Raw genomic sequence first — 22,353 nt, 5'->3', positions numbered from 1 at the left:
ATGAATATTCTCTGGATATGTTGGAAATAACCATGTATGAGAATAACGTGGGTCAAAATATTTCCATTTAAATATGTACATATTGAATACATCTGGTTATATCCCCTGAGGTATAGAGGATTAAATAATACATAGGGGCTGCTGATTCTTTAGTAATTATATAACATTTGAGTAGCTACTTGTTAATATCCCTATGCATGTCCTACAGTCTTTCGTGAAGTAAGTGTGTAAGTTCTTTTATGCAGTGTCATGGCAACTCAAGTTACCATTCAGTTACACCAGTGTGGTTGCTTAATAGGCTGCTCTAATGTGTCTTTCCAGTGCTGGATTTTGATAGCTCTTGCTAAATGCAGATAAGACAAGTTTTCTTTGTTTATTTTTTATTAATTCAAATGTTTCTTTTCTAAATGTATTTTCAAATTTATTACAGAAGAAAAGCAATGGAGCACCAAATGGATTTTATGCAGAAATTGATTGGGAAAGATATGTGAGTATCAGATTGTTTTTATAAATATTTCAGTGTGAAAAAGAGTCGAGGCATGCTTATATTTAAAATAGAACATAGAAATAAGGGAAACATCTCATTAGGAGGTGCTGGCACAGGTAGCCTGCTATAGAGGCTAAGAGCACTAGAGTCTATTAGACCTGAGTTTGAGATCTGGCCCCTCCATGGAACAGCTATGTGTGGCTTTGGTTATTTGCTGGCCACCATAAATGAAGTCAGTAGTTACTTTATAGCATTATTGAGAGGATTCAATGAGCTAACTATTTGCAGAATATTTCAGTAGCCTCCCTAGCCTGGCATACATGTTCAAAAAACACTTTTAAAAATATTAACTCCAGATATTCAATCCTAATTATATTGATAAGCAGCTTTGAGTATTGAGTCAAGTCAGTTCATGTCTAGGCCTTGATTTTGCAATGTCCTAGTCTGTTCAGGTGGCTATAACAAATATGCCAAAAACTGAATGGCTTATAAGCACAAACATTTATATCTAACAGCTTTGGAGCCTGGGAAGTCCAAGATCATGATTCCAGCAGATTCAGTGTCTGATTGAGTGCCCACTTCCTGGTTCATAGAAGGCACCTTCTAACTGTAACCTCACTGTGGTCTCTTTTATAAGGGCACTAATCCCAATCATGCAGTCTCCTCCCTTGTGACCTAATCACCCCCAAAGGCCTCACTTCCTAATACCATTACCTTGGGGTTTGGATTTCAACATATAAATTTGGGAGCAATACAAATATTCCTACCATAGCATATGATAATTATTCTAGTCTCATAGTACAGATTTTTCCCAAGTCAAATGGCAATCAGTTGTTTTTTCCCAAGGAGTGAGGGTGAATCCCAGTGGAGACCTAAACTCTCCTTGTGATTCCCCCAATAGCCAGTTAACCTCATCACGACACACTTCACCAGCCACAACAGGATGGACAAAATTGCTCTTATATTTCTAGTCATAGAAAACATACAGGCCATATTCACATCAAAAATCACTTTTATTGCATACCAAGTGCCTAAATTCATAATTCCTACAAAATGGCTTTATATTTACAACTTAGGTGACTATCTGACCTAACTTCCTCTTTCATAAAAATTAAACTTGATGTTAATGCATTTGCACATTTGTTAATAATAAGAATTTCATTTTTTTAAATACCACCATTCGTAATATGACATGCTACTAAATTCTTGCCACCTTTTTGTTGTTCAGTTGCTAAGTCATGTCCAAGTCTTTGTGACCCCGTGGACTGCAGCATGCCAGGCTTCCCTTTGCTTCACTATCTCCCAGAGTTTGCTCAAACTCATGTCCATTGAGTCAGTGATACCACCCAACCATCTCATCCTCTGTCAACCCCTTCTCCTCCTGCCCTCAGTCTTTCCCAACATCAGGGTCTTTTCCAATGAGTCAGCTCTTCAAATCAGGTGGTCAAAGTATTGGAAGCTTCAACATCAGTCCTTCCAATTCAGGGTTGATTTCCTTTAGTATTGACTGGTTTATTCTTGCTGTCCAAAGGACTCTCAAGAGTGTTCTCCAGCACCACAGTTTGAAAGAATCATTTCTTCCGTGTTCAGCTTTTTTTATGGTCTAGCTCTCCCTTCCACACATGACTACTGGAAAAAACATAGCTTTGACTACACAGACCTTTGTCTGCAAAGTGATGTCTCTGCTTTTTAATACACTGTCTAGGTTTCTCATAGCTTTTCTTCCAAGGAGTGACCATCTTTTAATTTCATAGCTGCAGTAACCATCTGCTGTGATTTTGGAGCCCAAGAAAATAAAATCTGCCACTGTTTTTTACCACCTTAGAAGGTGAATACTACATTACCTGCATTTTATAGAAAGGAAAACTGAATCTTAAGAAAATTCAATTATTCATGCCAGCCATACACTCCAGAACATGTCATTCTGTCAACCTCATTACCTGGTCTTCCCTTATACCTGTTTCCCAATGTTGAGATCTTTTTTATATTTTCCGCAGTTCAATTCCATAGATCTATGATAGCCCCTATGTTACCCCATGGGCTTCCCTGGTAGCTCAGCTGGTAAAGAATCCACTTGCAATGCAGGAGACCCCAGTTCAATTCCTGGGTTGAGAAGAACCCCTGGAAAAGGTATAGGCTACACACTCCAGTACTCTTGGGCTTCCCTGTTGGCTCAGATGGTAAAGAATCCACCTACAAGGCGGGAAACTTGAGTTTGATCCCTGGGTGGGGAAGATCCCCTGGAGCGGGGCATGGCAACCCACTCCAGTATTCTTGCCTGGAGAATCCCCATCGACAGAGAAGCCTGGTAGGCTACAGTCCATGGGGTTGCAAAGAGTTGAACATGACTGAGCCACTAAGCACAGCACAGCATTTTACCCCACATCCAAATTGTTCATAAATAATATTATAAGGGAAGTTACTAAATATATTAAACAAGGGTAATTTTTTTCTCAAAATTAACACTTTTTCACCTAAAAAGAATTTTGTTGTATTTTGTAAGATTTTGTAGAATCTTGATTATAACAAAAATTTTGTTATATTTTATAGACATCTTTAATGTGCAGGAATGGGATACTCTAAGCAAACAAGAAGCATGATAATTAAAATACAAAATTATTATTGATTATTCATCAATATTTGATTATTGATGAATAATCAAGAAATACTTGATTATTCATCAAGTATTTCTGATGCTCCATCCAACCCTAAACCTTAGTGCTATCCTTAACAACTTGTGAGTGTTTAAAGGAAGCAGAATTTCCCTCAAATTTGCTTAGTCCTAAAAGTTATTCAGGTCATAGAGAATTGTGGCTATAATTATATTAATACACTAGACTCCACTTTCTTTAAGTAATAAGAAAGGTTTTATTCTTAATAGACTATATCACTGTGTTTTTGGCAGGGAAGACCTAGGGATGGATGTGGGCTTTAAGCAAAGCTCTAAATTTTAAGTAAGGTTTAACTGACTTCATATTTGAGGGAAGAGACTTTCAGACAAAAAGGAGGACTTTTATGAAGACCCAGAAGTGGGAAGAAGCTTGCAGTGATCAAATCTCATATGTCAACAGTGGGAAGAAGGCCGTGTGAGAATCAGACAGGGCCTTGTGGGCTATAAAATGGGCTAGGTTATTATTCTAAGTGCAGTAAAAAGGCACGTACAGGTTTTTAGCAGGAAAATAAACTTAATAATCTTGCACTTAAAAAAAAAAAAAAAAACTAACTTTGAGTACTGAAAGGACAAAAGGGAGATAATAAATGCTCAATAAATAGAGGCTTTTCCATGGCACTCATGCCCTTTTCTCTCTGTGGTCATGGCGTATATGTTGCTTCAGTGACTCCAAGATCTCTCTCTCCAGCTCTGTCCTCTTTCTTTCAGTCCTATAACCTCAACTTCAGGAGGCCACCTTTGAACTCTGCCCCCTCTTCCCCTCTCAAGCACAGAGTTTAGTCTCAAAATACCTGGGGTCAAGACCCAGGTCTGTCATTTGCTATATGTATTTCCTAGAGAAATGGCATCTGATTTGTCTTAGTTTCCTTCCTGGTGGCTGGGATGATTCTTTCCATGTCTGATTGCTATGAGGCTTCCCCGGTGGCTCAGATGGTAGAGAATCCACCTGCAGTGCAGGAGACCCAGGTTCAATCTCTGGGTAGGGAAGATCTCCAGGAGGAGGAAATGGCTACTCACTCCAATATTCTTGCCTGGAGAATTCCATGGACAGAGGAGCCTGGTGGGCTACAGCCCATGGAGTCACAAAGAGTTGGACACAACTGAGCAACTATCACACACACACACACACACACACACACAACTGCTATGAAGAGTCAGTGAAATAAAACGTAGGTCATGGTACTCGCCATATAATAGGAACTAAAATATGACAACACTAAACCCAATCATGCAGACTTTTATCTTTCTTACCTTTTTCCTAAAAATGTTAGTTGCCTCCTGTTAGAATGAGTTCAGCCAGGAGTACTCCCAGGATTTGATGGAAGAAATCTTGGAATCTTCTTGAACATTTCCTCTCCTTTTTCTCCCATGACCAATCTGTAACTGAGAACTCACAATCTGTCCTTCCAAATGTCCTCGATTCATCCCTTGCCAAAACCAACAACTTGGTCCTTCTTAGCATATCTCACCTGAATTGTTGCAAGTATCATGAGTTAGTTTTCCTTTCTCCAGTTTTTTCTGTCCCCAGTCTATCCTTAGCATATTTTCAACACCTCATGATTCTGCTTTCAGCAAGTGCTGTGCTGTCACTCAGTCATGTCCGACTCTTTGCAACCCCATGGACTGTAGTCTGCCAGACTCCTTGTCCATGGGGATTCTCCAGGCAAGAATACTGGAGTGGGTTGCCATACCCTCCTCCAGGGGATCTTCTAATCCCAGGAATCGAACCCAGGTCTCCCACATTGCTGACAGATTCTTTACCATCTGAGCCACCAGGGAAGCTTTCAGCATGTCCCACGCTAATTGAGAAGCTGCAGTAGCCATGTCAAGTGCAGACTTTTCCCCTAGAATGTTGCCTGGCCCCCACCCCAGTCTTCTTTTCCATGGTCTTCCTCCCCCATACAGCTTCCTCTCGAGTCCTGTCATCTTCATCTCCCTCTCCCTTTCACCGTGAGAATCATACTGTCCAATCCTGCCTTGGTGTCTTGGTACAATCTCTTCCTCACCACGGACTCCCCTCTCCGCTCCATCTGACCCAAAAGGCACACAAAGACTCCCTGATTCTTCCAGATCTCACAAACTTCCTTTCCTTTCAGACCCCTATCAGTAATATTTTGTGTTTTGCCTTTTTTTTTTTTTGAATTTTTGACTACCAGAATACAGACAAAAGATAATTTGCATGTTGTATCCCCACCATGTTGCTTAGCATAATCCTTGGCTTATATAGGAAATGCATGATACATTCTCTTCGAGCATTTTCTTTCATTGACAATTGGCTTCTAATTTATTTTCCCAATAGGAAGACTCTCCAAATATCCTTGAGTAAATTTATAAACATATAGCATTCAAAACAAGAGGCACGTCTATATCCTTAACTAGATGACTCTTGAAGGAATGTGAGTAATTTCTTTACCATTGTCAGGACAATGATTGTTTAATGTGCATTTGTATTTTATAGAATTCCCCTGAGCTGGATGAAGAAGGCTACAGCATCAGACCTGAGGAACCCGGCTATATCCTTTCTTTATATTTTAATTTTAATTTCCATTTGCTTTCAGAAAGCAGGATGATAAATTTAGGATTTGCAGAAGTGCCGAAACCCAAGCTTCTCAAGTCCTGTTGTCACTAGTATTAGAGATGAATAAACAGCACAGAGAACAGCCTGATCACTAACAAGCAGGCACTTTGCCTTAATCTATTCATAGGAAAGAGAGAGAGGAGAAAGAGAAAAATTGTGCTGAAAAACAACTGTGCAAATTATGGGTGCTGGGTTGTCTTCTAAAATCTGATATGATAACACTACTTATGGTGGCTGGGAGTTAGCTCTGGCTTGTGCTTTCCCCACAAACCATCTCTGGTCCGAGCAGGTCACACTCTGAAGCACAAAAAGTCATCACAACCTTCGCTGAGTAGCCTTCCTGTCTGCTATGGTGAGAGGAAGTTCCCATGGGCCTGTGAGTGCTGAGTGTACACACATAATGGACTTTGTAACCATTGCTCCTTGAAAATTTGCCATCCTTAATCATGTTCCAAGGAAAGGTGGATACATTCTGACTCTTTCCTGCTTTACACTTTGAGTTTTGTTTTGCTTTGATTTTCTGCCACCCAAGTGTGCTTCAGCTGCCTCTGTGCTATCGTTCTTGTCTTATACTCATCATTGCCTCTGAGTAGAAAAGACAGAGTTATGCATCTTTAACTGTGTTCTACCTACCAAAGGAAAGCACTTTTATTCTTCGAGCGAATCAGAAGAGGAAGAAGAATCACACAAGAAGTTTAATATCAAGATTAAGCCATTGCAAGCTAAAGACATTCTTAAGAATGCTGCAACTGTAGATGAACTGAAGGCATCAATAGGCAACATTGCACTTTCCCCATCGCCGGTGGTGAGTGGCTTTTTATTTCAAGCTTTGGTGAGGTTGGACTGACAGCTGTGCTCTGCCCATACATGTTAAGTAGATCAGAAACTCTCTAAGCTGATAGCTGCAATGGTCATGATTTTATGAACCCTGTAAACCTGAAACAGCTCATTCTAGCTATGGAAAATTATGCTTATTTTATATTGCAGTTTTTGTGCTTTTCAAAGTGGGATCACGTTTGTTTTTGACGTTTTCCTGCAAGCATTTTTCAAAGGAGGAAAAAATAACAAACATTATCCAGACTTACTTCTGAAACAATTAAAAACAATATGAAGTTTACATATTTACTAACAACGATTTTTAAAAACACATTTTAATTTCTTATTTTATGATGCAACACATAAAAACTCATGGAAAGAAAACCAAGGAGATTGCTTTCTTTAGGGAAAAATCCTTTTCATTGCCAATGCTTCAAAAAGAAATATTAATCTAATATAATAAACCATAGTCTAAAAAGATATTAAAACTCACAAGCTTCATTATATTTTATTATCAAATTGTCATAAAGACTCTATTTAGGAACCCCAAATACAGATATGCCTTATTTATATTAATCAAATTGGTATTTTTCTGCAACTTGTACTTCTTTTCCAATTCTCATCTACTAAATTTCTCTAGCTGCATTCTGAGTTCCAACAATTACAGTGTTTTCTCTATAGTGCTTGATAAATGCTGCAATTGTTTTCTAAAAATAACTGTGAAGAGCAGACGAAGGCTCTTGTATTAGGAGCTAATATATTCTTAGCTTCTTGGCATCTTCTTTAGAGAGATGTGATCTCCCAGCAGCATTTCCCATGAATGAGATAGTTAATAAATGCTGGACCATTTTTTCTATGCTTCTGGAATATGTCAACTAACATTTCTATAAGAGTTGTAATCACCCATCCTTTGGGTGCCTGCCTGGGATGGATAAAATCTCTAATGATGCTTTCTTTAGTGCTTATAATGGCTTTTACCACTACTGTTAGAGTCAACTAACATGATTGCTAATAGTAATCAACCACAGCAAATAATATTTCAGATAATTTTTAATCATGTACTCACTTGCCATCTTAAGATGTCTTCTTGAAAAGGGAGTCATGACATGTATTAGTTTCCTTTCCCTTCTGCAATGGAAGGTACAAATTTTAAACTGACATATTGGTCTGTAATATAAGCAGTTTGTAGTAACAAGGACATGTGCACACTTTAAATGTGCACACTTTCACTTTTCAGTTGACATCTTTCAAATCATTTTTTACTTACTAAAATGTTTTTATTCTTTGTAAAATTTTATTTAAATGATTGAAACCAATTTATATTTACTTCTGTTTAGGGTGTAATAGACAGTGGGGCATTGGGGAGCTACCTGGATAAGTGTAAGAAGGCAAGTTCATGGAATTCAGTGAACAAATTTACATGAAATAAAACTTATTAGAAAGATTCCAGGCATGTGGTATATATTTTCTGAAAGCTAGTTAGAAGAAATCCTTTCCATCAAAGAGAATATCTCTTCATATATGATTCACTTTGTTGTACAGCAGAAACTAATACAACATTGTAAAGCAACTATACTCCAATTAAAAAAATAAAAAAGAATATGTGTACTCAAGTCATCTGGTAGCTATTCCTCCCACTCCATATGTTGCTAAGGATATAACAAGGAGAGTGGCTGTCACTCTGAGCTCTTCCCAACACCTGTTTTTAAAGTGAGACATTGATATGATGTGGTTAAGACTGACAAAAATAGAGAAACAGTGCAAAAACTAAATTGAGACACCCAGAGAAAGTCATCCCAGGGTTAGGCAGACCAGTAGCCCCACAAACCAAGAAAGCCTGGGACCCCCCCACCACTACTGCCCTGGCATTCCCAGCCAGCTCCCTCTAATGTGAGAACCTACCTCTGTCATTACTATGATTCCCAAATATCCGTGATTTTTGACAGTTAGTGTAAGAAAATGAGCTGTGATTGTTACTTTAGGGAAAGATCCGCATGTTTCTAGATAAACATAACTATAAAGAGAGATTAGAACTGAAAAGATATTCATGCCTTTAGAATCCTTGTTCTCGTCTAGATGACCCATAACCAAACATAGGGATATTTCACAAAGGACATAAATATAACTTTATCTCCAGAACTGGATAAATGGAAATAACCTTCTGAAATCCAGTTAGTGCCAGGATAAAAATAAGCAATGTTTTGTACAACTTTAGATGTTTCCAGCCACGCAATCAAATGTTCATACATCTACACTTAATTCAGGTACAAAAAGAGAAATAGGACCTATACCAATTAAGAATATATCAGAATATTTCTTTTAGGTGTTGGTTCTAATGCCACAAAAGCATCAGTTGTTACACTAATAGAGTTAAAGAAAATGGTAGGATTCACAACAATGGCTGATGTTGAATTTCTGATTTCTATTTCTTTTGAAGAATTTTAAGACAAGGTTGTGTTTCACTTCTTCTTTTCATCTACCTGTAAATATGTAGTAATGAATTTGATTTCAAACCCATTTGATATCTCTTATCATGAATTTATTTTCACTTTATTTGGATAGGTTTACTATATATACTTCATTGTCAAATGACTTGATAAATGAATAAAATGAATGGATGTATGAATGAATCATATATATCTATTTGTATATACAATATAAACAAACCTATATGAAAATTACTCCTCCCTAAAAAAGAAAGCTTCAGCAACATAAAAAATCAGAGTTTTAGCTGCTAGCAAAAATCCTACTATATTGACAAATAAACATAGTTCCAGTCCAGATCTTACCTTGGCCCTTGATTTTTATATAGAACTCAAGTTTTAATATGGACCAGGACAAGGCAGAGCACAAAAAGAGAGAGAGAGAAAGGAGGATGCAACTCACAATCAAAAGATGCTAATTTCTATTCTTCTCATGTTGTGATCTCCTAATAAGATATCATGAAAGCGTTAGTCACTCAGTCGTGTCCAACTTGTTGTGACCTCATGGACTGTAGCCCACCAGGCTTCTCTGTCCATGGAATTCTCCAGACAAGAATACTGGAGTAGGTTGCCATTCCCTTCTCAAGAGATCAAACCCGGACCTCCTGCCTTGCAGGCAGATTCTTTGCCATCTGAGCTACCAGGGAAGCCCTAAGATATTATACTAATAGGTTAAAGAAGGAAAATCACCCAGGTGAATTAGGGATTCAATTAGTTTTGAATTAGTTGTTAAATTAGGGATATGTATGAGTTGGAATATTGGTAGATCCGCTTCACCAGAAACCAAAATATTAATAGTCATGGCTTAAACAGAATAGATGCTTTATTTCTATTCCACATTGAAGTCAAAGCAGGATGGACTGTAGCCCACCAGGCTCCTTTGACCATGGAATTCTCCAGGCAAGAATACTGGAGTGGGTTGCCATTTGCTCCTCCAGGGAATCTTCCCAACCCAAGGATTGAATCCGTATCTCTTGCCATGTCCTGCCCTGGCAGGTGAATTCTTTACCACTGACACCTGGGAAGCCCAGATACACATATACCCAGCTAAAATCCCAGGCTCTGTTATTAGAAGACAAAGGAGTGAATGGATACTGGTAGACATGGACAGTTTCTGTGTCGCTATATCTTAAATAATCTCAGAGTAATGGGAAGTGGGATTTTTCCATCTATTTTAAGTTATTCCCCAAACTTATTGAAATGAGGAAATTTCCTTTTAAAGATTTCTAATCACTGATTTCTAAATACCACTGATGTTATCCTACATACTAGCCAGCAGCAGAACTAAAAAATACCAATTTCAGTTAAATATCAATTTATGTGATTGATACAGATTCCTCCAACAGTAATAGTGCTCCCTCTATCTTACAGAATTCACTGCTTTTTGAGAGACTGCCTCATCATTGAGAGAAATGTGCTAAACCCAAATTAAACCCAAATGCTGTCTCTGTATAACTTTGGTTCATGTTATAGTTGTGCTTTTTGGAGGACTGGACAGAGTTCAATCCAAAGGGATTGGACTGTCCAAAAGGACAGAGTCCCTCCTTTTCTCAACAGGTTTTCCATGAAGCATATTATCTCTAATTCCAAGTTTAGTGTGAAAGATACTGGGCTCAGTATTGAGGGGTAGGGTGGGCATAGGGTGGAGGTAAACTGTTTTGCGTGTCCAACAACAGCCTCAGCTAATCATCTGAGGAAGTCTTGAGCTAGAATGACCCTTCACAGTTGTTCTAAATTGGGCTGAGATGAATAATCATTTTACTGCTACATCAATCAGTGCTCCAATATGGGCTGGCTAAGAAGGGGCATGACCTTGGCCAAGGTGGCTCTCTGCAACTGGGTCAGACCCTGAAGTGTTGACAGATGAAGGCTGTCTGCCAATGGCACTCTTAACAGCTGTGTAAAACACCCTTCTGAAGACAAATCTACATGGCACATTTTGGCACCTAGGGTTACCACCTTCTCTTCCAAGTGTTTTGTGGTCATTTGTTTAAATAATTTCTTATAGAATCTTAAGAGGTAGGCATATAATAATTGAAAAAGCCAGTGTCCAGACAGCAGGCCCAGGTCTGCCATGTTCTACCTGTGTAAACTTAGATGAGCCCCATAATTGTTCTGAGATTATATTCCCTTTTCTGTAAAGGAAGGATAATAAAAAAAAAAAAAAAAAAAAAGCAGAGACACTACTTTGCCAAAAAGATCCATTTAGTCAAAGCTATGGATTTTCCAGTGGTCATGTATGGATGTGAGAGTTAAACTATAAAGAAAACTGAGTGCCAAAGAATTGATTCTTTCTAACTGTGGTGTTGGAGAAGACTCTTGAGAGTCTCCTGGACTGCAAGGAGATCCAACCAGTCCATCCTAAAGGAAATCAGTCCTGAATGTTCATTGGAAGGACTGATGCTGAAGCTGAGACTCCAATACTTTGGCCACCTGATGCAAAGAACTGACTCATTGAAGGCAGGAGGAGAAGGGGACGACAGAGGATGAGATGGCTGGATGGCATCACTAATTCGATGGACGTGAGTTTGAGCAAGCTCTAGGAGTTGGTGATGGACAGGGAAGCCTGGCACGCTGCAGTCCATGGGATCGTAAAGATTCAGACACAACTGAGCAACTGAACTGAACTGAAGGATAATAATAGTCCTTATGGAGTTTTTCTGCAGATTATTGTTTGTCTCTGCAGGATCAAATCATCTTTGATTTTTTGTCCCCTGTGCTTAGCACAGTACATGGCACATACTGGGCACACAGACTTGATAAATGAGTGAATGGAGAAAGCACACAGAATATCCTAGTAACAGTTCCTGATGCAAAAGCAGTACTTTGCAGTTGTTTGTCTCTTTATTACTAGGGTATTATTCAGGGTTCTCCAGAGAAATAGAACTAACAGCATATATGTGTATATGTGATGGTGGCTTAGTCGCTAAGTCATGTCTGACTCTTGTGACCCATGGACTGTATCCTGCCAGGCTCCTCTGTCCATGGGATTCTCCAGGCAAGAATACTGGAATGAGTTGCCATTTCCTTCTCCAGTATATGTGATAGATAGATGTATATATGTGATATAGAGAGAGATAATAGATGGTAGACCTGTTGTAACAAATTGGCTTCACATGATTATGGAGGGAAGTCCCACAATATACTGTCCACAAGCTGGAGGCCCAGGAAAGCTGGTGGTATAATTCATTTCAGTCTAAGGCCTGAGAACCAGAGAGCTAACAGTGTAAATTCCAGTCTGAGGGTGCAAGATGAGAAGAGATGTCCCAGCACAAATGATGAGACAGAAAAACAGGGTGAATTCTTTTCCCCTTTTTTCTCTTTAGACCCTCAACAGATTAGATGATGCTGACCCACATAAGTGAGGGTTATGTACTTTTCTGAGTCCACCAGTTCAAATGCTACCCAAAAGCTAATCTTATCTGGAAACACCCTCATAGCACACCCAGAAATAATGTCTAACCTGGATACCTGATAGCCAGCCAAGTTGACATAATATTAACCATCACACTATTATGTATATATGTATGTATGCATTTATTTATTTATATATACTTTATATACATATTTTAAGATAACTTTTGCTCCTTTATTGAGAGTCATGGGATTATGATGTATCTGTATCTCAAGGCTTGAATTCATTTGAAGAGGTTTGGACAATCTCTTGCCTGTCTTAAACTTTAATTTTGAACCAAATCTGATTGACCTTTTAGAGGAATTGTAAATCCATTTTTTCCATACTGGACATGTGTGATTGATATTTCTTTAAGCACAAATAGAGACTTTGTACTTACCCCTGAAGGACCTAGCATACAGTGCTAGTTTATCTTGCAGAAAGATACTGGAATCTGATAGACTGAACTCAACCTCTTGCAAACTTAAGCAAGTCTCTTAAACCTATTTGAGTATCAGTTTCCTCATAACTAAAATGAGAATAATGAACACCTACGTCACACAGTGGTTGTTGGGATGTCCCTCTCTTTATGTTAATAAAATGTAAAGATTTTTCTTTTAAAGGAGAATATGGAAACAGGTGTAGGATAAATCACTCTGCTCTCTGCTTCCCTTGGTACCACACTCTTTACATTCAGGGTAGAAACCGACCTCTATTATATCTTTCACAAAGGATTTTGTTCTTAAAAGTAAAAGATTTCTCAAATGGGAAAACAAAAACAACAAAAATAAATCTTAACATGCAATGGAATACCATTAATTCCCTTTAAGATAACTTGAGTGAAATGCAAATAGACAGTTATTTCAATGATGTCACAATTACTCAGACAACTGGGCTCTACCGCTTCGCTGGGGTTGCTTTGCACAAATTACAAAACCTGAGCCATGGTTTCTTCATTAGTGAGTGAAGATAACTCCTGTACCAACTTCACAGGGCTGTTGTAAGGGTGGAATGAGTTAATACAGTAAACACCATATTGTAGGATCAGATAGTACATTGAGGGATCATTCTATTGTTGTTAGAATTGTTTGCAGTGTCTGGGGCACATTTTTAAGAATATCATTAAATGGTGATGAATCAGGAAACCCAAAGAGCCAAAAGTCATGTAAAGCCAAGATCAGTAATTACTCTGAGTATCAAACTAGGAAAATGCGTTAATAAAATAACTTTTGTGCTGCCTGTAGATTGATTTTGAAGCCATTCCAGAAGCATTCCTAAATTGTTTTATCATTCCTAATTTTGTTTTAACAAAATCCCTTGAGTAAGTATGGTGCTTCTTCAGGAAACCCTATTGAAAGCTAGCATTCCCAATGGGATCTATATTGTGCACCCCCACCAAATTTATTTCACCCAGAAATGACATCATTTTCCATCCCTCTTCAGATCAGTTCACTAAATATTTGAGGCCAGCACTGAGAGCTAACATCAGAAATATTGGACAGATTTTTGTTCAACATTCATGTTAACTACAAGCTTATCTTAAAAGAGAGGGAATATATGTATACATATTGCTGATTCACTTTGTTGCCCAGCAGAAACTAACCCAACATTGTAAAGCAATTATACTCCAATAATAACATTTTAAATAATGTATAGTTGATATGGCAGGTGGCCCACAGAGGCTGAACTTCCCCCTTGTGGTCCAAATGCCTGCCTCTCTTCACTCAGTCCTGATTAAATATATGGTCTTGTGTAGCCAACTTCTCCTCTGGCCTCCATTTCACAGTCTCTTGGCTTCCTTACCCCTCACAGGATCTCAGAGGTAGACATATCCATTTCTTCCAAAACCCATAGAATTTTCATCACGTGCTTCAGTGATGTGTTCTGCTCACAAAGTACCTTGATCCTGTAGCTCCTATAGCATTCATGGAATTGAGAAAACAGACACTACCTTTTACTTCTTGGTAAAATATCATCTTTTCCTTTTGTTATGAGCTGCTGTTAATTCCATTATTTTTGTTCTTTGGTGAGTCAAAGATCACAGCTGACTTACCTTGAGAGTTGTCTTTAACTATAAACTCTCAGTTCTGTACTGAATACAAATTTTTCCTCCGAAATAAGTCAGAACTAAGTTTGCATTCAATTTAATTCAGATGACCATTATATCTACTACTGTGGGTAAGAGGGCCTAAGATGAAATGGAGTAGACCTCATAGTCAACAAAAGAGTCCAAAATGCAGTACTTGAGTGCAGTCTCAAAAACAGCAGAATGATCTCGGCTTGTTTCCAAGGCAAACCATTCAGTTTCACAATAATTCAAAGTCAATACCCCAACCACTAATGCCCAAAAAGCTAAAATTGCATGGTTCTATGAAGACCTTCAAGACCTTCTAGACTAACACCAAAAAAAGATGTCCTTTTCATCATAGGGGATTGGAATGCGAAAGTAGAAAGTCAAAACATACCTGGAGAAACAGGCAAGTTTGGCCTTGGAATACAAAACGAATCAAAGCAAAGGCTAACAGAGTTTTGCCAAGAGAACTCATGGGTCATAACAAACATCCTCTTCCAGCAACACAAGAGTTGATTCTACATGTGGGCATCTCCAGATAGTCAATACCAAAATCAGACTGATTATATTCTTTGCAGCAAAAGATGGAGAAGCTCTATACAGTCAGAAAAAACAAGACTTGGAGCTGACTGGCTCAGATCATGAACTCTTTATTGCAAAATTCAGACTTAAAATGAATAGAGTAGGGAAAACCACTAGGCCAGTAAGGTATGACCTAAATCAAATCCCTTACATTTATATAGTGAAAGTGACAAATAGATTCAAGGGATTATCTGATAGACAGAGTGCCTGAGGAACTGTGGACAGAGGTTCATAACATTGTACAGGATGTGGTAACCAGAACCATCCCCCAGAAAAAGAAATGCAAGAAGGCAAAGTGGTTGTTTGAGGAAGCCTTATAAATGGCTGAGAAAAGAAGAGAAGCAAAAGCCAAAGGAAAAAGGGAAAGATATACCCAACTGAATGCAGAGTTCCAAAGGACAGCAAGGAGAGATAAGAAAGCCTTCTTCAGTGATCAATGCAAAGAAATAGAAGAAAACAATAGAATGGAAGAGACTAGAGATCTCTTCAAGAAAATTGGAGATAACAAGGGAACATTTCATGCAAAGATGGGTACAATTAAAGACAGAAACAGCAAGGACCTAACAGAAGCAGAAGAGATTAAGACGAGGTGGCAAGAATACACAGAAGAACTATATGGGAAAGGTCCTAATGACCCAGATATCCACAACAGTGTGGTCACTCACAGAGAGCCAGACATCCTGAAGTGTGAAGTCAAGTGGGTCTTAGGAAGCATTACTACAAACAAAGCTAGTGGAGGTGATGGAATTGCAGCTTAGTTATTTAAATTCCTGAAAGATGAAGGTGTTAAAGTCCTGCACTCAATATGTCAGCAAATTTGGGAAACTCAGCAGTAGCCACTGGGCTGAAAAAGGTCAATTTTCATTCCAATTCCAAAGAAAGACAATGCCAAAGAATGTTCAAACTACCACACGATTTTACTCATTTCACATGCTAGCAAAGTAATGCTCAAAATCCTTCAAACTAGGCTTCAGCAGTACATGAATCAAGAACTTTCAGATGTATCTGGATTTAGTAAAGGCAGAAGAACCAGGGATCAAATTGCCAACATCGGTTGGATCACAGAGAAAACAAGGGAATTCCAGAAAAACATCTGCTACTGCTTCATTGACTAAGTGAAATCCTTTGACTGTGTGAATCACAACAAACTGTGGAAAATACTTAAAGAGTTGGGAATACCAAATCACTTTACCTGTCTCCTGAGAAACCTGTCTGCAAGTCAAGAAGCAACAGTTAACCATACATGAAACAATGGGCTGGTTCAAAATTGGGAAAGGAGTATGTCAAGGCTGTATATTGTCACTCTGCTTATTTGGCTGAGTACATATGCTAAATGCAGAGTGTATCATGTGAAATGCCAGGCTGGATGAATCCCAAGCTGGAATCAAGATTGCTGGGAGCAGTATCAACAACCTCAGATAGGCAGATGATACCACTCTAATGGCAGAAAGTGAAGAGAAGCTAAAGAGCCTCTTGATGAAGGTCATTGAGGAGAGTGAAAAAGCTGACTTAAGACTCAATATTCAAAAAACTAAGGAGAAGGAAACGGCAACCCACTCCAGTATTCATGCCTGGAAAATCCCATGGACCGAGGAGCCTGGTGGGCTACCATCCATGGGGTCGCAAAGAGTCAGACATGACTGAGCGACTTCTGTGTTTTTGAAGCTCAAAGGGATATGGGTCACTGAAAAGGATATAAACCAGGGCAGAATTTCTTAAAGAAGTAACAGATTAGTTAGTTACAACATCAAGATAAATGGAATTGAAACAGAGATGCTACCAAGAGAGTTGGGCAGTACTGCTTAAATAATGCTCAAGAGTTTCTATTCTTAAATTGTTTCCTCTTGAGAGAAGATGAGCAGCCCTGGGCCCACTCAGCTCTGCCTTTTCTGTTCCCCACTTTGGTTATGTGTTGTCACTTTCAGAATTGCACTTTTTTCACCTTGTCATAGTAGCTGCCAAAGTGTGTTTTTATAAACATGGGGTTCTAGAGCGCTGGCTTCCTGGGGCAGAGGAGAGAAAGAAATGCGTGTTGTACAAAATCAGTACGTTCATATGTTTAATAAAATAGTTCTACTATTGAAGTAAAAAAAAAAAAAAAAAAAAACTAAGACCACAGCATCTAGTCCCATCACCTCACGGCAAATAGATGGGGAAAACAGGAAACAGTAACAAATTTTGTTTTCTTGGGCTCCAAAATCACTGCAGATGGTGACTGCAGCCATGAAATTAAAATACAGTTGCTCCTTGGGAAAAAAGCTATGACAAACCTAGGTTAAGGTTAAGTCACTTCAGTCGTGTCCAACTCTGTGCGACCCCATAGACGGCAGCCCACCAGGCTCCCCCGTCCCTGGGATTCTCCAGGCAAGAACACTGGAGTGGGTTGCCATTTCCATGAGACAGCATGTAAAAAAGCAGATATATCACTCTGCCGACAAAGGTTTGTGTGATCAAAGCTGTAGATTTCCCAGTAGTCATGTATGGATGTGAGAGTTGGACCATAAAGAAGGCTGAGTGCCAAAAAATTGATGCTTTCAAATTGTGGTGCTAGAGACTCTTGAGAGTTTCTTGGGTGGCAAGGAGATCAAACCTGTCAATCCTAAAGGAAATCAACCCTGAATATTCATTGGAAGGACTGATGCTGAAGCTGAAGCTCCAATACTCTGGCCACTTGATACAAAGAGCTGAGTCATTGGAAAAGACCTTGATGCTGGGAAAGACTGAGAAAGGGGCGACAGGGGATGAGATGTTTGGATGGCATCATCGACTCAATGGACATGTTTGAGCAAATTCAGGGAGATGAAGGACAGGGAGGCATGGTGGTTGCAAAGAGTTGCACACAACTGAACAACAACAAAGTTTTCATTCTGGCTCTGTACTCATTATCCATATGATCCCGAGTAAGTTACTTAAACATTTAAACCCCAGTCAAGGCTTAATCACATGAATCACAGCCTTGTCTAACTCAATGAAACTATGAGCCATGCTGTGTTGTGCCTCCCAAGATGGACGGGTTGTGAGGATAAATGAATTAATATATGTGAAGCATTTGATATACAGCCAGATCACATTTCAGATCTGCCAACCAGCAACGTAATTGCATTGTAAGTTCTCTACATGGTCTCTGACCTTGAGACCATGAGATTTATGAATAGTCACCATGAAACAAACTGAGTTATTCTGATTAATAATAATTATCATTTACTGAGTAACTCCTTTGGGCCTTACATAAATTTACTTACAAAATACTAAGTACTTTACAGGCACTACTTCCTTAATTCTTATAAGGCTCCTATAAAGGTAGACAGTATTATTTAATTGATTTTACTATTGATTAAGCCTTATGCTTAGTCACTTAGTCATGTCCGACTCTTTGCAACCCCATGGTATAGCCCACCAGGCTCCTCTACCCATGGGGATTCTCCAGGCAAGAATACTAGAGTGGGTAGCCATGCCCTCCACCAGGGGATCAAACGGCGTGCTGCAGTCCATGGGGTCACAAAGAGTTGGACATGACTGAGTGCCCGAACTGAAATGAACCGATCCTCACAGCAACCTATGAGATCGGTACTATTTTTACCTCCATTCTACAGATGAGAAAACTGAGGCATAGAAGAATTAATTAACTCACCCAAAATGTCACAGCTACTAAGTGAAGTTGCTGAGATTTAAACTGAGAAATCTGTTTTCTAATTCAGAATGTTTACTTGCTACAGTATTTTTTAAATGAGATTTCAGTAATAGATGGCAGTTATAAAGATAAAGCAGTTTAAAATTCCATTTTTTTGTTTTCTACATCATTTAAGAGATTGATACACTTTTTAAAGTAAGTAACCTAAAGTGAGGGTCACTCAGTCGTGTCTAACTCTTTGCAATGCTATGGTCTATATAGTCCATGGAATTCTCCAGGCCAGAATACTGGAGTGGGTAGCTTTCTCTACTCCAGTGGATTTTTCCAACCCAGGGATTGAACTCAGGTCTCCCACATTGCTGGCTGATTCTTTACCACCTGAGCCACAAGGGAAGCCCAAGAATACTGGAGTAGGTAGCCTATCCCTTCACCAGCGGATCTTCCCAATCCAGGAATTGAACTGGGGTCTCCTGCATTGCAGGCGGATCACTCAGTCACTCAGTCATGTCCGACTCTTTAGCCCAATTAACCTAAAAGCTAGTATTATTTGCCTTTGGTTTGCAACTCAACATTTTTATATTTTTACCTTCTTTAAGAGATAAATGCATTACAAGAAACAATTATTAGTTTTTGGTTTTGGACATACAGCATATTACAAAAAAAGAACTCTTACCCACTATATTATACTACTTTTGATGAAAGCTATTGGTCCTCTTTACAGAGGAAAAATGAAAAACACATTAAATCATCCAAAACATTTTACAAATAATTTGTGAGTACTCACAAACTCTTTGAAGGCTATCACTTTAATGGAGTCTAAAGAGCCCATGTCAGTCTGCATACATACACTCCCTCCTAAGTTCCATGTGACAAGAGAGCAAAGCCGAGCTTATGGGTCAGTCAGGCTTAATGGCTGCTGTGTCACCTTTATTTTAAATATTAAGGAATGACACCTTGTTTTTATATGACATATATTTCAGTTCCCCTCATCAATCAATCAGCAAGGAATTTTTTAAGTCAACGATTCACTATAATAATGGTTTATGTTTTACAAAAGCTGTCATGATCAGAAAGATGTCTTGGGCAAACTATGCTGTTAAGCAGGCAAGGGAGTGGTGGTCCCCCTGTTTTATAGAAGAAATCAGCTCCGAGATATCAAGAGACAGCTGAAAGGGCCAGGACTTGAACTCCAACAACTTCCTCTTTTCTGCCAAGTTAAACACACAGTATATATTCTCATCTACATTGAATTAGGGTGTGATTCAGTCCTCTTTAAATCCTTCTCAGCTTTGATACTCTGCTGTGTACTCTAGCCCAATAATTTCTATGGAAATTGCTGTTTTAGAAGCAGGTTAAGGATATAGCAAGGGGACCGAGAAAGAAAGCACTTCCTTGAAGCACATTGGTTAAAGAGGAAGAACATGGGCTTTTGAGTTAGTATCTTATTATCTGTGTGTCCATGGGCAAGCTCCTTAACTCAGCATCTCAGATCCTAAATCTGTAAAATAGGAAAAATAATACATACTTTCTCAGGACTGATGTAAAGATGACATGAGCTAATGTTGCAAAATTCCCCCTTTGATGCCTGTCACTTGGGAAGGGACCCTGTAAGTAGCAGTTCCCTTTTCAGCTCCATTTCTCTTTTCCTTAAGTTCAGAGACTTGTGGGAGGCAGGAAGAAAATAAAAATAGCGAGGGAGGACTTGAGCAAAGGCAAGGAAAAGAGGGCTGATAGAAATGCTGAGAGTGGGAGTTGACCTAGCCTGGCATGTGTGCTAGCAGCTCCTCCCTTTACCCTGCAAAATTCAGCGAAATAAGGAATAAAGACTTTGACATGGAGTTGTGAAGGGGCAGTCCATTTCATCTTGTTCCAAGAGATTTGCCATGCAAAATGGAGTTATTTCATCACAAACTCTGGGGAGGGGGAGACAGCTAGCTTGCAATTGAAGACACTCTGGTGCTGTTTGCCTATTCCAGGTGTTCCACCCACCCTCCCACCCTCAAATTAGCCTGCCAGAGAGCAAAATCCCTGAATTCGCTGCTGCTTGGTAACACCACCCCCTTCCCTGTCCTCACTTTGGCAGAAGGTTCAGCACCCTATTGAGTTCAGTAAAAACAGAGAGTCATCAGTTGGGGGAGGAGAGCTCCAGTCTCCTACACACTGGCATTCGCTCCTGGTAGAAACTCTGTACGGTGCCAGGGCAGGGTACAGATAGCAAGCATTCTGATATAAGTGCTCAGTGCAGAGTTCCAGGGCAGCAAGTTGGAAGGGAGAAGCTCAGCTTGGGTTCAACCCTTCAAGAAGAGCTTCACAGGGCAAGCATGATTTGGGTTGGGTTTAGGCCAGGGATGTCAAGCATGGAATGTATAAGCTGCCACTCCCCTTCCAAACCCTCAGCAGATCTTGTGACTGGGTCCCACATCCCAGAGGTAGTCTGAGAAGCCCCCTCTAGACAGAATTGCAAACAGCTTGATCAAAATCATCTGGAGTTGACGTACGAGATGTGTCTCTTTTTCCCCAAGCCTTATAGAAAAGGATAGATGGGGAATTGGGTGGGATCTTCTTTTATCGATATATTCTTTTCTTTCCTGAATTATAAGTCGTTGGCTATCTGCAGAAGAATTCTTTTCATATCTGAAGTGTGTTTGATCTTTGTTTCATTACTAATTATTTTTTCTTAGAGAATTCTCTGTTGTTTCCATTTCCTGACATTTAAAATTAGAATATCATTTTCCCAAACCCTTTTACCTACCCCACGATGGTCAGAAGAAATCCCTAAGCTCTTGTATGTTTTGATCTCCTTGAAAATGAGCAGAATATTAATTCAATCTGGATCGCCTTTGTCATTATCTCTCCAAGTAATGCTGGCTGTACCCTTTGAGTACCTGGTATTTTGCTTCCATTTGTGAGGTATAAGAAGTAGAATTTCCTTGCATAACTGCAGATTCTTTCATTATTTTCTACTGTGTCAGACAACTTTATCTAATTAGGGGTTCCAGAAACATGAATGCTAGGGTTGGAGACCTTAAGCCTCAGTTATCAACTTCTCAGACCTTCTGTTATCAACTTAAAATCTAATTGAATGAAACAGTAGACTCGGCATTGATTCACATAAAAACATTAGGGTGTCCTCAACCAAAGGCAGCAAATTCTTCAATTATATACTTTTAGTTACAGTGCTAAGGTTTCCCAAGTGGCACTAGCAGTAAAGAATCTGCCTGCCAACGCAGGAGACACAAGAGATGCAGGTCTGATCCCTGGGTCGGGAAGATTCTCTGGAGGAGGGCATGGCAACCCACTCCACTATTCTTTGCCTGGAGAATTCCACAGAGGAATTCTGGCAGGCTACAGTCCATGGGGTCACAGAAGAGTCGGACATGACTGAACATACACCCAATTACAACGCTAATTATAATCTAAAAGGCTATTTTTCTATCTTTAAGGTCTCAGTTGTGTTAGTCCTACTGATATAGATTTTAATTTATAATCATTTTTATTAGCTATGGTGTATTTGGGATAGAATGGACTCAAGAAGCAATCGTTTTGGAAAATAAGTTTATAAAAGAAACATAACTTGTGAATAGTTCAGTAAGTGTTGGACTTATGATGACTAACCCTGCACCCAGAAGTTTGCTTACTC

At 39.2% G+C, this 22,353-nt stretch overlaps 1 protein-coding gene across 16 annotated transcripts in view; it reads left to right on the top strand.

The window, feature by feature from the left end:
- SGIP1 (SH3GL interacting endocytic adaptor 1) overlaps positions 1-22,353 on the top strand; it is a 238,198-nt gene that overhangs the window by 108,154 nt on the left and 107,691 nt on the right. For all 16 annotated transcript variants that reach the window (XM_070786382.1, XM_070786374.1, XM_070786373.1 and 13 more), the window contains 3 exons: positions 431-487; positions 5,617-5,671; positions 6,366-6,541. In XM_070786382.1, the coding sequence (XP_070642483.1) occupies positions 431-487; positions 5,617-5,671; positions 6,366-6,541 (288 nt within the window). The remainder of the gene's footprint in view (positions 1-430; positions 488-5,616; positions 5,672-6,365; positions 6,542-22,353) is intronic.

The sequence above is a fragment of the Bos indicus genome, chromosome 3, assembly GCF_029378745.1.
Source record: "Bos indicus isolate NIAB-ARS_2022 breed Sahiwal x Tharparkar chromosome 3, NIAB-ARS_B.indTharparkar_mat_pri_1.0, whole genome shotgun sequence".
Taxonomy (NCBI): domain Eukaryota; kingdom Metazoa; phylum Chordata; class Mammalia; order Artiodactyla; family Bovidae; genus Bos; species Bos indicus.
The sequence above is the reverse complement of the archived record's forward strand: the minus strand, read 5'-3'. Positions and strand labels throughout refer to the sequence as shown.